Source organism: Rhinatrema bivittatum, chromosome 15, assembly GCF_901001135.1.
Source record: "Rhinatrema bivittatum chromosome 15, aRhiBiv1.1, whole genome shotgun sequence".
In the NCBI taxonomy this organism is placed as follows: Eukaryota; Metazoa; Chordata; class Amphibia; order Gymnophiona; family Rhinatrematidae; genus Rhinatrema; species Rhinatrema bivittatum.
In genome coordinates this window covers 26709180-26723240 of record NC_042629.1, presented here as the reverse complement: position 1 = coordinate 26723240, position 14061 = coordinate 26709180, and the positions used below count along the sequence as shown (strand labels likewise).

Below are 14061 nucleotides of genomic sequence, written 5' to 3'. Positions count from 1 at the left end.
CTTGCCACTCTGTTCTTGTCCTGCAGTGGTTTGGGTTTCCACAAAAACTAGTTTTCGTAAGTTTTTTTGCCTGCAAATCTCTCATGTTCATTCTGTTTTTTTAGTTTCCTTTTTTCAGATCCAGACATGTACTTTCTGCCCAATGCACTAATATTGAGCTCATTTTAACCCAGTTATAAGTCTATTTTCATTTACTACACACTTAATTTAAAAATACTTTACTGACAAGATGATGACTACAACAAAATGTGAAAATATGTCACATGCAATTACTTGTGCAAGTAGTAGTACGCCACATCGCCAATCGATAATAGCCCAAAATTAATCAATGTGGGCTAGTATACACTGTGTATATAATCATATGAATACTGGAATCATAGAGCAAATAGACCAAAGAGTAATAGGAGACAAGGCACCACAGCCACTTTGGTGGTCACCAAACAACTGTCTGTAAGTTATTTTTACACGGACCATTATAAATCGGCAATACACCATAATACATTTTTAAGAAGTGAAGCCAGTGTGGCTCCTTTGAAAGCCCAGGGCCCCTGCCATGGCCAAAGTCGCCACCCCTTAATCCGGGTCCTGACCCTCAGAGCCCGTTCAGCCCTTGCCTTAAATAGATCACTGAATTTGCTGTCCAGACAGGATGTTTCAAAGGGGATTAAGGCAAGCCTCATTAGAGAACTGCTTTTGGGAATGATTAGCTTTTCTGAGACAGACATCTTATTGCCCGCACCCGACAGCAGACTGCATGTGTTCAGATGACAGGATCATGGGAATGAATTGTCCATGTCACAGGAAGTGGAACTGAAGGCCTATTCGGATAATCAAGGGCTCAGCCTACTTTCTTTGGCCACTAATGTCAAGATGAATATTGAAAGACCAGCAGAAGACGAGCTGGTGAAGACTGGGATTTCGGAGGAGGAAAGATGGGTGTTGGAATTTGCCTGGGAAACACTAAGAGGAAATGATGAATTAAAATATCAGCGGACCTCTCCCCATTGCTAGTCAAGCTGCAGGTAATCACTTTAGACTATATTTGGAATTCCTTGGTAAGGCTGGATGTATCTATGCAGAAATCCTTTAGAAACCCAAGTTCTTTGACAGAGAGTAGATGGAATTATTTGGTTCATTGAGGGAAGATAAGATCTGAGTGGAGACCTTGGAAAAAGAAGCTAATGACTTAAAAGTGACAGGATAAGTCTGGTTTTTCATCAAAAAATGGAACAATTTGAACATTTTTTCTAGGTCATTGAATCGTTTATTGAACTTTCCAAGAATATTGGGATTTTCTTCAAGAGATTTATTTAAAAAATATCTTGTACAGATTTTGGGGTTGCCACCTAAAGTGGTATCTCCAATTAGTATGATCTACTATTACCCTTAAAGGAAAATTAATGAGATGTCAAGGAAGGGGGCAGATGTTATGTAACTGAAACTATTATAAATAGTTGAAATATTTTTGCTAGTTTGGGACAATCAGTTGTGGAATCTCAGGAGAGAGCCACATTACTTTTTTAATTTGTTTTTGAACAAGATTTAAGTTCTATGATGAGATTATACTTTAAAAAAAGCTCATTGCTGTTTTATAGTCAGAGGATATGGATCTTCCCTGATATGGCTAAAATCACGCGAAAAGAAGAAACTTTAACTGGAAATTAGACAAGAAGCTGGGCTTTGGGGGCATTTTTTAAATTTTTCATTATCCTTGTAACTGTTTAATTCTTTTTTCTGATGTTAAGTATGTGTTCTATTTGTCCAAACAACTTAGGATTTTTTTGGATTCTAAGATTTCTGGACCTTCTTTAGATAAAAACTGAGATGGAGTTAGTTAATAGTGTGCTGAAGAGCATCATAATAGTAATTCAGTCAGAGTTCCGCCTATTTCTTCTCTAAGTGTTGCCTTTTGTAAAGAAAAAAAAAAAAGCTCCTTTCCCTCCTTCTTAATAATGATCTTATATGGAATGGGAATCATCTATGTTATATTTGCTAGTTTCTTGTCATAAATAATGGTGATGTTTCTGTATTAGCATGTTTTGTTTATATTAAAAATATTTTGAAATCAATACAACAAAATCTCAAAGTTGGTGAAGCAAAAAGAACAAACTGAAGAATAACACAGGTGAGGAATGGAAGGAAAGGAAGCTGGGTTAAAGATAAAAAGCTATGTAGGCAGACAAAAGGAAATATATACAGTAAGGGAAGAATAATGCAGAGAAAGCGGAAAAGGAGAGGCATACGAGAGATTTTGTTAGAGAAGTTAAATATGTTTTTTAAAATATCTTTTTGTTACTTGACAAATTTCTGAACTTACAGAAATATCTTCTACTTACTCAGCCTCAAACTGGTTGGGAGTAATGATGTCTGCAACTGGTACCACTTTTTCTTTGTAGACAGGAAGCAGGTCCTTAGGGACGTACTGAGGATGAGAGGAAATATAAGTCTATACTCCAAAGAAGCAGCACAACTTTCAAATTCCAAGAACTAGTCCAGGGTTTGTGTCTCTCTACTCTGCGGCAGACTAGGGACCCTCAAGGTCATGGCTCAGCCATGAACTCTAGCCTCTCAATCAAATCTGGGGAGTTCAGGTTGAGTTAATCATATCAGGGGCACTGATACACCACTAATAGCTAAAGCTGAGCAGCCTAAGTCACAAAGAACATTCAGGCAACTACGATGTTTTCTGTCTGGCTATGATAATGAGAAAAATTGTTAAAAGTTCTCAGTACTATAAACCAACGTGAGTTTCTGGAACAACCCTCATTAGTAACAGTGGCCTTTCAAATCATTGAAAACACCTCTAAAGAATTTTATTTTTTATAACAGAAATATTCTCTAGCCCAGAATTAGTAATCTTGGAGTGAAGGGCATAGGATGGTTGGGAAACCTGTGTTCCCATCTCTGGTCTCTAGTGGGTCAGTTTTCAAAAAATGCTCTGTGCCTAAATTAAGTTCCCTAAATTTAGGTGGATTTTCAACCAAAATATCCTAAATTTGGTACCTATACTTAGAAGACAAAATTTAGAATTACAATTTATTTAGAATCCTAAATTTTGTACCTACTGTGAATATCAGTGCTAGCCAGCTAAGTCTTAAGCCCATACTGAGACCAGAACTGAACCTACTGCTTTTCTGCCCAGCTAAGGGCCTGATTCATCAAGCCATTTCCCCCATAGGCACAGAATGGGAGAAATGCCTTAGTGATCAGGCTCTAAATTTGGTAGCTTTGTGAATTTAAGGTGGACATAACTAGCAGGTCAGTGAGAGAAATGTTTTAAAATCGGAGGTTTAATAGGATAATTCCTGAAGTTAGCCACTTTTTCGTTTCGTACAAAACTTCATAGTCTGATACCTGTTTTCACTCTGCATAAACTCTATTAAACATTGGCTATCTCTCAACAGATTAAAACTCAATATCGCCAAAGCAGAAATAGTGCTCCTCTCTAGCATTAAATCCTCTTCCAATGATGTTCCCATCTCTTGATTTTCAAGGACAGTATGTATAGGTTTGATTCAAACTATCCAATAAATTTCATGGTTCCACCATTATTAAATCATCATTTTACAAGTTGCACTTACAGAAATATCTAAAGCCTCTTTTACAAACCAATAACTTCCCTTTAGTCCTACAATCATATCTTGACCTCCCTGCATGCACAATCCACCTACAATTAATTCAAATTCAGCTGCGTATCTTTTGACTGATACTCACTGAAGAGAGAGCATTACTCCAGCTTTGGTTTTTCTACATTGGCTCCCTGTGCCGTTTCGTATTCAATATAAAGTTCTAATGTTATTTAAATGATTACATAATGATTCTTCCATCTGGTTTAGCACTGTGCTACGAATTTATGAACTATCAAGACAACTCAATCATCAATTTTTTTTTTCTATTATAATTTTTAATTTGCTTAACTCAGTTGGGGGGTTATTTTATAGTTAATTTTTATTTTGAAAATGTAAACCGTTTTGGTCATCTCATGTATTTGGTAAAACGGTATATAAATGTTTTAAATAAATGTTTTAAATAAATAAATAAATTGCAAGTTTGACATTACCAGAAACCAGGCTCTCTCTGTCGTTAGGTCAAGCCTAGCCTTTGGAATTCACAGCCAGACACTGTACGAAACATCCCTGACATAAAAAACTTTAAGAAAGGTTTAAAAACTGCCTTATTTAAAATGGCTTTCCAAGGAGAAGTCCTTAGGAAGTGTGAAGAAAATATTCAATCTGTGATGATTTCCAACATTATTTTTATTTAGAATAGTCAGATTTTTCATAATAGATTGCAGACTGTGGAAAATCAAATTAGAAGGAAAAACATACATTTTATTAATTTTCCTAGGTCTCCTATGGTTTCCCCAATTGATGCTGAGAAAATAATTTGAGGAATATTTTACAGGAATAAAGACTATTTCTTCAAATAATAAAAGGTCGGTATATAAAAGAATTAAATAAATAAATAAAATAAAATATGTATGTATGTGAATTACAATTTAAATTTGTACATAGAGTATATGTTTCACACTCAGCGGCATTCTATGCAGGCCTGACAGCTTCTACATGCTGTCTCAAATGTAAGCAAGGTGAAGGTACCTTAACACATGTTTTTAGGAATGTGCTGTCAACCAAAACTTTTGGGGCAAGGTATTTAATTTTCTTCAAAGCCTATTGGGGTATACTATTCCTTTATCCCCTGAACTTGTGCTCTTTGAAAAGGATTTAACCCAGTATTTCTTACGAAAGGGTGATGTTCTCCTTGCGTGCAAAGTTTTTGTATTGGGGGAAAAAATAGATATTAGTTTGGCAGAAAGAAATCTCACCATCTTATTGGCAATGGAGGAATTCTCTACATCAGTGGTTCTCAACTGGTGTGTCGCGACACCAGTGTGTCGCCAAGCACAGGCAGGTGTGTTGCGGCTCCCGGTGTTCCACTGCCCTGCTTGTGTTTCCCTTCTCCCTAGGGACGGGGCTGAAGAATGGAGAGACGCTGCGCGCCACCGCTGGAGGCCAGGCCGGCGGGGCCGAAGAATGAAGAGATGCTGCGTGCCGCTGCCGGCAGCTGGAGCAGAGAGATCTGCGGGCCACTGCCGGCAGGGCCGAAGAATGAAGAGATGCTGCGCACCGCTGCTGGCGGCTGAAGAGCGGAGAGACCTGCTCTGCACCCATTTTTGGGGGTTGATGGGATTCCTGAGGATGCAGAATGTATATTTACATTTTGCCCCATGACAGTCACATGTTCAATGTGTCACGCATGTGAGAACCATCTGTCAGGTGTGTCCCGGCCGAAAAAAGTTTGAGAGCCACTGCCCTACATGATATGGTAGTTATGGAATTGATGTTATTGACTATAAATACTAGTTCTACAAATAAGACTACGTTTTTGAGAGTATGGGATAAATATATTCAAAATCTTTCTCCTCATGCTAGAAGTTTGATATTGAACAAATAGTCTGTCTTGTTTTGTGCAGGACACATCTTTTTATTTATTTATTTATTGTTTGGTAGTTACTCAACTTGTTTGTCATATATTGGTTCTTTCACTTCCAAATTGCCTTTCTGTATGGGGGGGGGGGGGGGCAACAAAATGGGTGGGGGAGAGGGGAAGATAATATTCATGGAATCTCTTAGGAGCATAGGAGTTATTTGTAGTATCTGTACACTGCTGGTGGGAGGGAATTGTTTATATCAAATTTGTTTTCTTTGGGGACTACACAAAGTTTTGATAGTTTCTGTTGTCTACTGCAAGATGATCTATGTTAGAGCAACTATACATTAGGTTTTTGATGCAGTAGTTGCTTATCTATTTGTTTGTACTTTGTGCTCCTATGGTTCGCATCTGTATCTTTTCTGATGGGACACCTTGTGATAATGTTGTCTGCTAAAGTTTCAATGAAACTGTTTAAACATAAAAAAGAAAAATCTCCTTACAAGATTGACTTTGTTCCTCCCCAAACTGAACATAAAAACATAGGAAGTGCCAAGCTGGGTTAGACCAAGATGCATCAAGCCCAGCATTCTGGGTCACAAGTACCTGGCAGATTCCCAATAGTTGATCTATTTCTTGTATCTCACACTCCCAGGGATAAGTGCTTGTATTTTCAAATCTACTTTGCTAATAACTACCTATGGACTTTTTCTTCAGGAGCTTGTCCAATCCTCCTTTGAACCCTACTATGTGAATTGCCTTGACAACATCCTCTGGCAACAAATTCCATAGTTTGATTGTGCGTGGAGTGAAGAAATACTTCCTAAGATTTGTTTTAAATCTGCCAGGTACTAGTTTCATGGACTGTTCCCCACTCCAGGTATTGTTTGAAAAGATAACTAACCATTCCTTATTTACCCATTCCACTCCACTCATGATTTTATAAATTGTAATTATAACCCCTCTCAGCCATCTCTTTTCCAAGCTAAAGAGCCCTAATCTGATTAGTCTTTCTCCATCCCCTCTATCATTTTTGTTGCCTTTCTCTGCACCTTACCTACGTCTGCTATGTCTTTTTTTTTTTTAGATGGGGCAATCAGAAATACAAACAATACTCAAGGTGCAGTCACACCATGGACCTATACAAATGCATTATGATAATCCCAGTTTTGTTCTCTATTGCTTTCCAAACAATAACTAATATTCTTTTTGCCTTTTTGACCACTGACACAAACTGAGAGCTGCAGATTTCAAGGTATTTCCATGTAAACAGATTTGATATTTTATGAATGTCGGTATAGAAAAGTTTTAAACAAACAAATAAATAAATAAATTGTCCACAAGGACTTCAAGGTCCTTTTCCTCCATGGTTACTCCTACCACGGAACCCAGCATCATGTACCTGTAATTGGGATTACTCTTCCCTATATCCATCACACTGCACTTCTCCACACTAAATTGCATCTACCATTTAGAAGCCCAGTTTCCTACTCTCTTCTGCAGTTCTTCACAATCTGCTGCTGTTTTAATGATTTGAAACAATTGTGTCTCATTTGCACATTTGGTCACCTCACTTGTTCGATTCTCCAGATCATTTATGAATATGTTAAATAGCACAGATCCCAATACAGACCCCTGGGACACGCCATTAACAACTTTCCTCCATTTGCAAAAATGACCATTTAGTTCAGCCCTCTGTTTCTGCCAGAATGACGGCTACTGCCTGGAGATAATACCCTTATTCAATAAACATACACATGGTTACTGTGACTCCAACATCACTCTAAGCTACAACAGCAAGAGGAAATGTGGAAAAAAGGATTCGCACTCACAAAGTGGGGAGTAGCTGGCTTGTTACGGCGGTTACTACCCCAAACCAAATAAGCCTGATACTTCACTTTCAATGCATATCCTGCTTCAACCGCAGGGGAGAAGAAAAACTGATACTTCACACATATCCAGCATAGCTCTCTGCTTCAACGGCAGGGGAGAAGAAAAACTGATACTACACGCATATCCAGCATAGCTCCCTGCTTCAACGGCAGGGGAGAAGAAAAACAACCAATAAGGGCTGAATAACACAGTCTGGGTAAAACAAATAAACATGGGTGTAGCTTGCTTATTGCGGCGGTTACTACCCCTACTACCCCTAACTAATCAAGCTTGATATTTCACTTGGTTGCAGCTCCATCACTGCTCTCTACATTAATGGTGGGGGTGGAAGAGAAATAGAACCAAAGAGCTAAGAGAAACAGATAAGTATGAGAAAAAAATGTGAAGCTTGCTGGGCAGACTGGATGGGCCGTTTGGTCTTCTTCTGCCGTCATTTCTATGTTTCTATGTTTCATATCCAGTTACCAATCCACCACAGGACACTACCTCCAATCCCATGATCTCCCAATTTCCTGACGAGCCTTTCATAGAGGAACTTTATAAAATGCTTTTGAAAATCCAAACACACTATATCAACTGGCTCACCTTTGTCTTCATATTTATTTATTCCCTCTAAAAATCTAGTAGATTGATAAGAGAACACTTCCCTTTGTAAAAAAAACAAAACAAAACAATCCAACATGTTGACTCTCCTCCATTAAACCATGTCTATTTATGTGGTTGGTAATTTTGTTTTTAAGAATAGCTTCAGCCATTTTGCCCTGCACAGATGTCAGGCTCACTGGTGTATAGTTTTCCAGATCACTCCAGAGCCCTTTTTAAAATTGGTGTCACATTGGCCACTCTCCAGTCTTTTGGTACCATGGCTGTTTTAAATGCTAGCTGCATATCACCAGAAACAGAGCTGCAATTTCATTGCAGTACCTTCAAATCTCTGAGGTGAATGCCATCCAGTCCCGGTTTGTTATTCTTCAGCTGGTCATTCTGAGTTATTAGGTCCTCCAGTTTCGCAGTGATTCCATCTAGTTGCTAGGAATCACCACCATCAAAAAATGTTTCTGGTGTGGGTATGAAAATGGAATTATGCAATCTCTTGACTTGTAAGCAAAAGGAAAGAGTACATGCCCATGGTACTACCTTCCTGTAAAAAGTCTTCTGTTCTTGCCTAGATCCCCGGGCAGCGTCTCATGGGGAAATTCTTTCCAATTCTTCTTCCCTGCTTGGAGGGTTCCATCATTTGACATGAGCTTTCAGTTTCCTGCCTTGTGATAATTTCTGGGTAATTCACCCAGTGTAATGCATTCTTTAAGTTCCCTCTTTTCTTCATTTCTTTCACATCTCTCTCTTACAATGTCCCACAAAATACATCTCAAACTCCCTGATGGTCTTCCTTCTTTCTTCCCTCCAAGAACTCCCAGTCACAAAGCATTTTCTGCATACCTACCTCCTTTCCAGATCTTCCCTGTTGCCCGTTTGCCTCTTCCTTAGATTCACTGAAGTAAATCCCATGCTGCCATCTCTCCCAGTATTTCCAACTTGCCCGAATGTCCCCTACTCACTTGAGCTTTTGTTCTGGCATCTTTCTCTGTCAGCCCAGGATGAAGGGAAGAATGGGAAGTGGAAAGAAATGCAAGTGATAGACAGACAAGCCTCAAGGAAGGATCCCTCTCTTTCTCTGAAATGACACAGCACTAGCAGTAGTGCACCCTGTAGACAGAGGACTATACAATCACTAGGCTGGTTTCCTTCCTTCCTGAGATACAGTCAAGTTTCTGCAGTGGACCACACCAGCTGACTTTCTTTTCAACAAATAAGCAGTCATTTTATTTCCAGTTCAATTCTACTATATTCAGGTCCATTTCATGAAAAAATAATGGTTATGACTGATTTTGGGTTGACTCCCTGTGTAGGAGTTAAAGTGAATTTCTGAATCTTTATGAGATATTGTAGGAATTGTATCAGGTTTTGCAAAGATTGTCAAGTTACTTGCAGAGATGAGCTCTTTACCAATCTGTTGTCTAGGTATGAAAAGACAAATATCCCTTGCTTCTACAGATGGGCTGCTGCCATCAGGCATTTTGTGAAGACTCTTAGCACAGCAGCCAGACTTATTGGGAATACCTGGTATTGACAGAGGAATATGTGGTGCTTGGGGTGGCTTGAAATAGGCATATAGGAGTCCTTAAGTTCTAGCAAGTATAACCAATCCTCCATACCTATAAGTGGGAGGAGATAGTCTGCAGCAAATTCATCTTGATTTTTTCTTGAAGCAGAAGCTTATTTAAGCCCCACATATCAGGTATAGGCAGAGACCCCAGTTTCCTTGCCTGTGATAGACATTTCAAAATTCAGAGGCAATACTATTTCAAATGTGGATAATTTTTCATATATTTGCAATTTAAATAAATTACTTTTTTTTTCTGTATAAAGTAGTTTTCTGACATTTCTGTGTCCAATTAATTTATTTGGTCCTTTATTAGAGGAAAAAAGTGACTGAGCTGGGGAGGAATGAGGGGTAGGGATCTGAGAATGGGAAGAAAGGAGATCAAAGAAGAGGGAAATAAAGGAGGGAAGGCAGGAGGGGTAGAGAGATGGGATGGAAGAGAATACAGGCAGAAAGGGAGAGGGAGAAGAGAATTTGGAAAGGAAAAGGAAAGGGAATTAAAAAGATAGGAGGGAAGAGGAATCAAAAGTGAGGAATAGGAAGAAGGATCAGGGATGGGAAAGAGGGAAGAAAGGAAGAGGAGGAGGAGAGGGAGGATGGTTTGGAGGAAGAAGGGATGATTGGGATGGGGTGGAGAAGGAAGAAAACTACAGCCCCTCCATCACACCCACTCCCCTCTTTCCCTTATCTCCCCCTTCCAAAGCCCCTTTGATCCTCTCGCCTCCCCTCTTTCACTTCCCTTCCCCATTTTCCTCTCACTCCCCCTCAATCCCCCCTCACTCAATGTGCCATTCCACTGCCACCAGTTCTTCTTTTCTGAGACTATTCCTGGTCTCCCATAGCCATATGGCCAGAAATGGCCTATTCTGTGGTTCTTATTGCGGCTACAGAATCACAGGAGACCAGGGGCCCTGAATATAGGTCTCAAAACTCCCAACGTTTTGAGAATTAAGAAATATCTGGAAGAGAAGTCCTTGTTGATTTCCTCTGGAGGAACCACTTCCACTGCCTTGTCCCAGAGAAGGGAATCTACTTTCTTCTGTAATTGGATGCATTGGTTATTGAAAGCATAATAGATCTGTAAGGTGAATTTTGTGAAAATGCAAAGAATATCCATGTCTTACTACATTCAAGAGCCACTTGTCTTGGATTATCAGTTTCCAATTCTTCCAGAAAAAATCTGCATTCTGTTCCCCACAGGGATGGGTGGATGGGAGAAGAGGTTATGCTCATAGTTTTGAAAAACATGGCCTGACCTTAAGTTGCAATGAAGGCTGGCACTTGAGCTTTCTTCTTTCTCTGTGACAGGATCTCAGAGACCTCTGTCTCTGCTATAGAGAGAATGTTATTCTGTGGTAGTAGAACTTCCACTTGTAGGCGAGCAATGACTTCCTTGTAGTTGTCAGTTGCTCCTCTGTGGCTGAAGAGTGTTTCCAGGGTGGAACAGTAGTCCTTTATGAGATCCACGGTTTCTTTAACTTTATTCCTAAACAGATTCTCTCAATATATGGTATGACCACTAACCTTTTTTGTACATCTTCTTTGAGGCCATTCACACTCAACTCTGCCATCCTTCTGTCACAGATGTGAGACCTTGAGCTGTGGCATGATTGATGTAGCCTAGTAGGCATACCTACTAGGCCCATGCCTACAGCAGGTGGACTCGCTTTACTAGGACTGGAGCTTCAGCTGTACCAGCCCCGTTCCCCCCAGGTTGAGCCCTTGGGCTCGGTCAGGGCTGGCAGCAAGTAAGGGTGTTAGAGTCCAGGCCAAGTTTGGGAAAGGCAGAGATCAAACAGTATCAGGGGTCCAGGTCCAGGTCAAGGTCAGGGCAGGCAGCAAGCGACAGTATCTGGTGTCCAAGCTAAGGTCAAGGCAGGCCGCAGTCCAGAAGAGACGTGAGAATCCGAAGCAGAGTCAGAACCAGGAATCAGGCCGAGATGGACGTACAAGATACAAGGGGCCAGGACATAGACAGGGCAGACAGGCTAGAAAAGGCAAGGAGACAACAAGGAAGCAAGGAAGGACAATGAAGAGGCAAGACAAGGCAAGGCACAGAGACATAGCAACATGCACTGTAACACAGGAGGAATTGTTGCTGAGCTAAAGTTGTGGACCATGGCTTAAATAGCTAGGTGCTAATGTCATCAGAAAGCGCTTGCTAATAGGTTTCCTGCTGCAGGGCCTTTAAGAGGCACCACGTGCACCTAGAAGGCCCCAGGGACATGGCAGGACAGAGTTTCAGCAGTGTCAGCAGCATGGGGAGCTGGAGGTGAGTGCAACTGGTTGTGGGCTGTCCTGCGGCTGGACAAAACGTTACACCTTCTAGCTCTTATGGTTACTACTGAGGTTCTGAATGAAAATCAAATGCTTCATAGGAGGAACAGATCAGTTGCTTTCTACACTAGTCTGCCTCAGATATTAATTCCATTTTCCTAAGACAAATCATCTATGAAAGCTTGTACTTTATGTATACAATTATGCATATACAGCACCATGCACAATTGGTGTGCTACTATTCTCAAATTGTGCACAGAAGCTTGGAACACTTTCTTACCCACCAGGTCTTGAATGCTTTGATTCTTACTTGGGGGCCAGTAGAGTGCTCACAGGTTTTCTTTGCTTTCTATAGAGTAGATTCAACCCCTACTGAATGGTGCATAAGAAGAAACACATCAAATCCTGGACATGGCTGTAGTCTGCACTTCAGGTCCAGCTTTCTTGAAATCAGCAGATTGGATTTTGCCACATTCTAAGCTATAATTCTCTTAGAGGTCTGTGGACTGGAACCCCAGTGCCTTTTCAGGCAGGTCAATAAATTGAGTGGATCTTCGTCCTTATCTAGAACAAAGAGAAGAATTGCCCTCATTTTCTGAAAGAATATTGGATAATTTAAATCCTGAGGTGGCAAAGAGTTCCTGGAGAAAGGTGTAGAAGAGTCTGAAGGTAAACCAGTGGATTTTATTTTTCAAAAACTTGGGAGAACTTATCCAGGAATGCTAAGAAACAGAAGAGACAGTCAGATGACTTTGATGGCTCTTTACCTGGAGAAAAAACTAGTAAATCCTGCTTTTGTGATTGCTATTCACTGGGGAATTCTAGATGCTTTCTTTCATTAGAGATTTGGCTGTGTGAAAACTGGATGGAGAAAAAGTTGCCCTATGAGGACCTTGGTTCTTAAATAAAAGGACCTCTCAAATCTTTAGAATCATTGGAGAATTGGTTTCATGGATTCTTCCATGGACTGAATTGGTGGACAATCCTGGAAAAAAACCTCTTCAGATACTTGCAAAATTGCTCCAGATTTTGCATGGAAATTGAAAGGTATGGACCCTGATGATGACAGTCTGAGAGAGAAAGCATTTGTCTCTAATACCAGAATGGGTATTTGATCGGTCCTCTTTATCCTGGAGCTAAGGAGCCCTCGTGACTCTCTTCTCAGCTTTGGTTCTATGCTCAGCACTGAGGAAATAGGGGATGAGTACTTTCTACCAATTTCTCTCTATTGTGGGCCATTTTCTTCGACAATGATCTTTCTCTGATCTTAATGGCACTGAACAGTCTCCTCAAAAAGATCCACACATCCCACTCCTTGGCACCACTGGCAGCCAGAAGGAGTTGACTTTTTGTGGGTACTTGTAACCGTCCCAGAGGCAGAGGATTCTTGTATTAATAGTGGTGGTATGTAAAAGTCCCATTTGTACCTTCATGGTACTCTCCTTTTTCTACACCAGGTCTCTTCACTAGCTTCTCTGGATGAAGCCTCAGCCCTTTTCCTGCCCCTTTCTCTTGAATGGGACTTGACTTGGCCCTCTCCTTAAGAGCATAAAAAGTACCATGCGGGATCAAACAAATGGTCCATCGAGCCCAATATCCTGCTTCAGACAATGGTGAATCCCAAAAAGTAGGTTCAGTTTCTTGCTGCTGTGACAAATGATGGGTCTCTCTGAGACACCTGGTTAATAACTATTTATGGACTTTTCTTCCAAGAACTTGTCTAAACCTAGCTCAGTTAATTAATTGTGCATTCAGTGAAAATATACTCTCTTCAGTTTTATTCTAATCTGCTATCTGTTCGTTTAAATGAGTATCTCCTAATCCTAGTGTTATTTGAAAAGGTAAATAACTATTCCCTATTTACCTGTTCTATTCCACTCATGATTTAGTATCCCAGGATACTAAGGGAACTCAGAGATGTGCTGGCAGATCTGCTGAAATACCTGTACAGATCCCTGGTCACGGGCGTGCTGTCAAATGATTGGAGAAGAGTAGTTGTGGTCCCATTTCACAAGAGTATTAGAAGGGAGGAGGCTGGAAACTACAGACTGGGTAGCCTCAGATCGGTGGTGGGAAATTTAATGAAGACATTGCTGAAGGAAAGGATAGTGAACTATTTTTAATCTGGTGGGCTGCTGGAGCCGAGGCAGCATGGATTCACCAGAGGAAGATCCTATCAGACAAATCTGATTGACTTTTTTGATTGGGTGACTAGAGAACTGAATCAGGGAAGATCACTCGATGTGATTTACTTGGATTTCAGCAAGGCTTTCAAACCAGTCCCACATAGGAGGCTC

General features: G+C 40.4%; 1 protein-coding gene across 1 annotated transcript in view; it reads right to left on the bottom strand.

Moving 5' to 3' along the window:
* The window catches only part of PDXK (pyridoxal kinase), a 178660-nt gene that overhangs the window by 97050 nt on the left and 67549 nt on the right, over positions 1-14061 (bottom strand). Inside the window, exon 6 of the mRNA XM_029578220.1 lies at positions 2337-2422. Coding sequence (XP_029434080.1) covers positions 2337-2422 — 86 coding nt within the window. The remainder of the gene's footprint in view (positions 1-2336; positions 2423-14061) is intronic.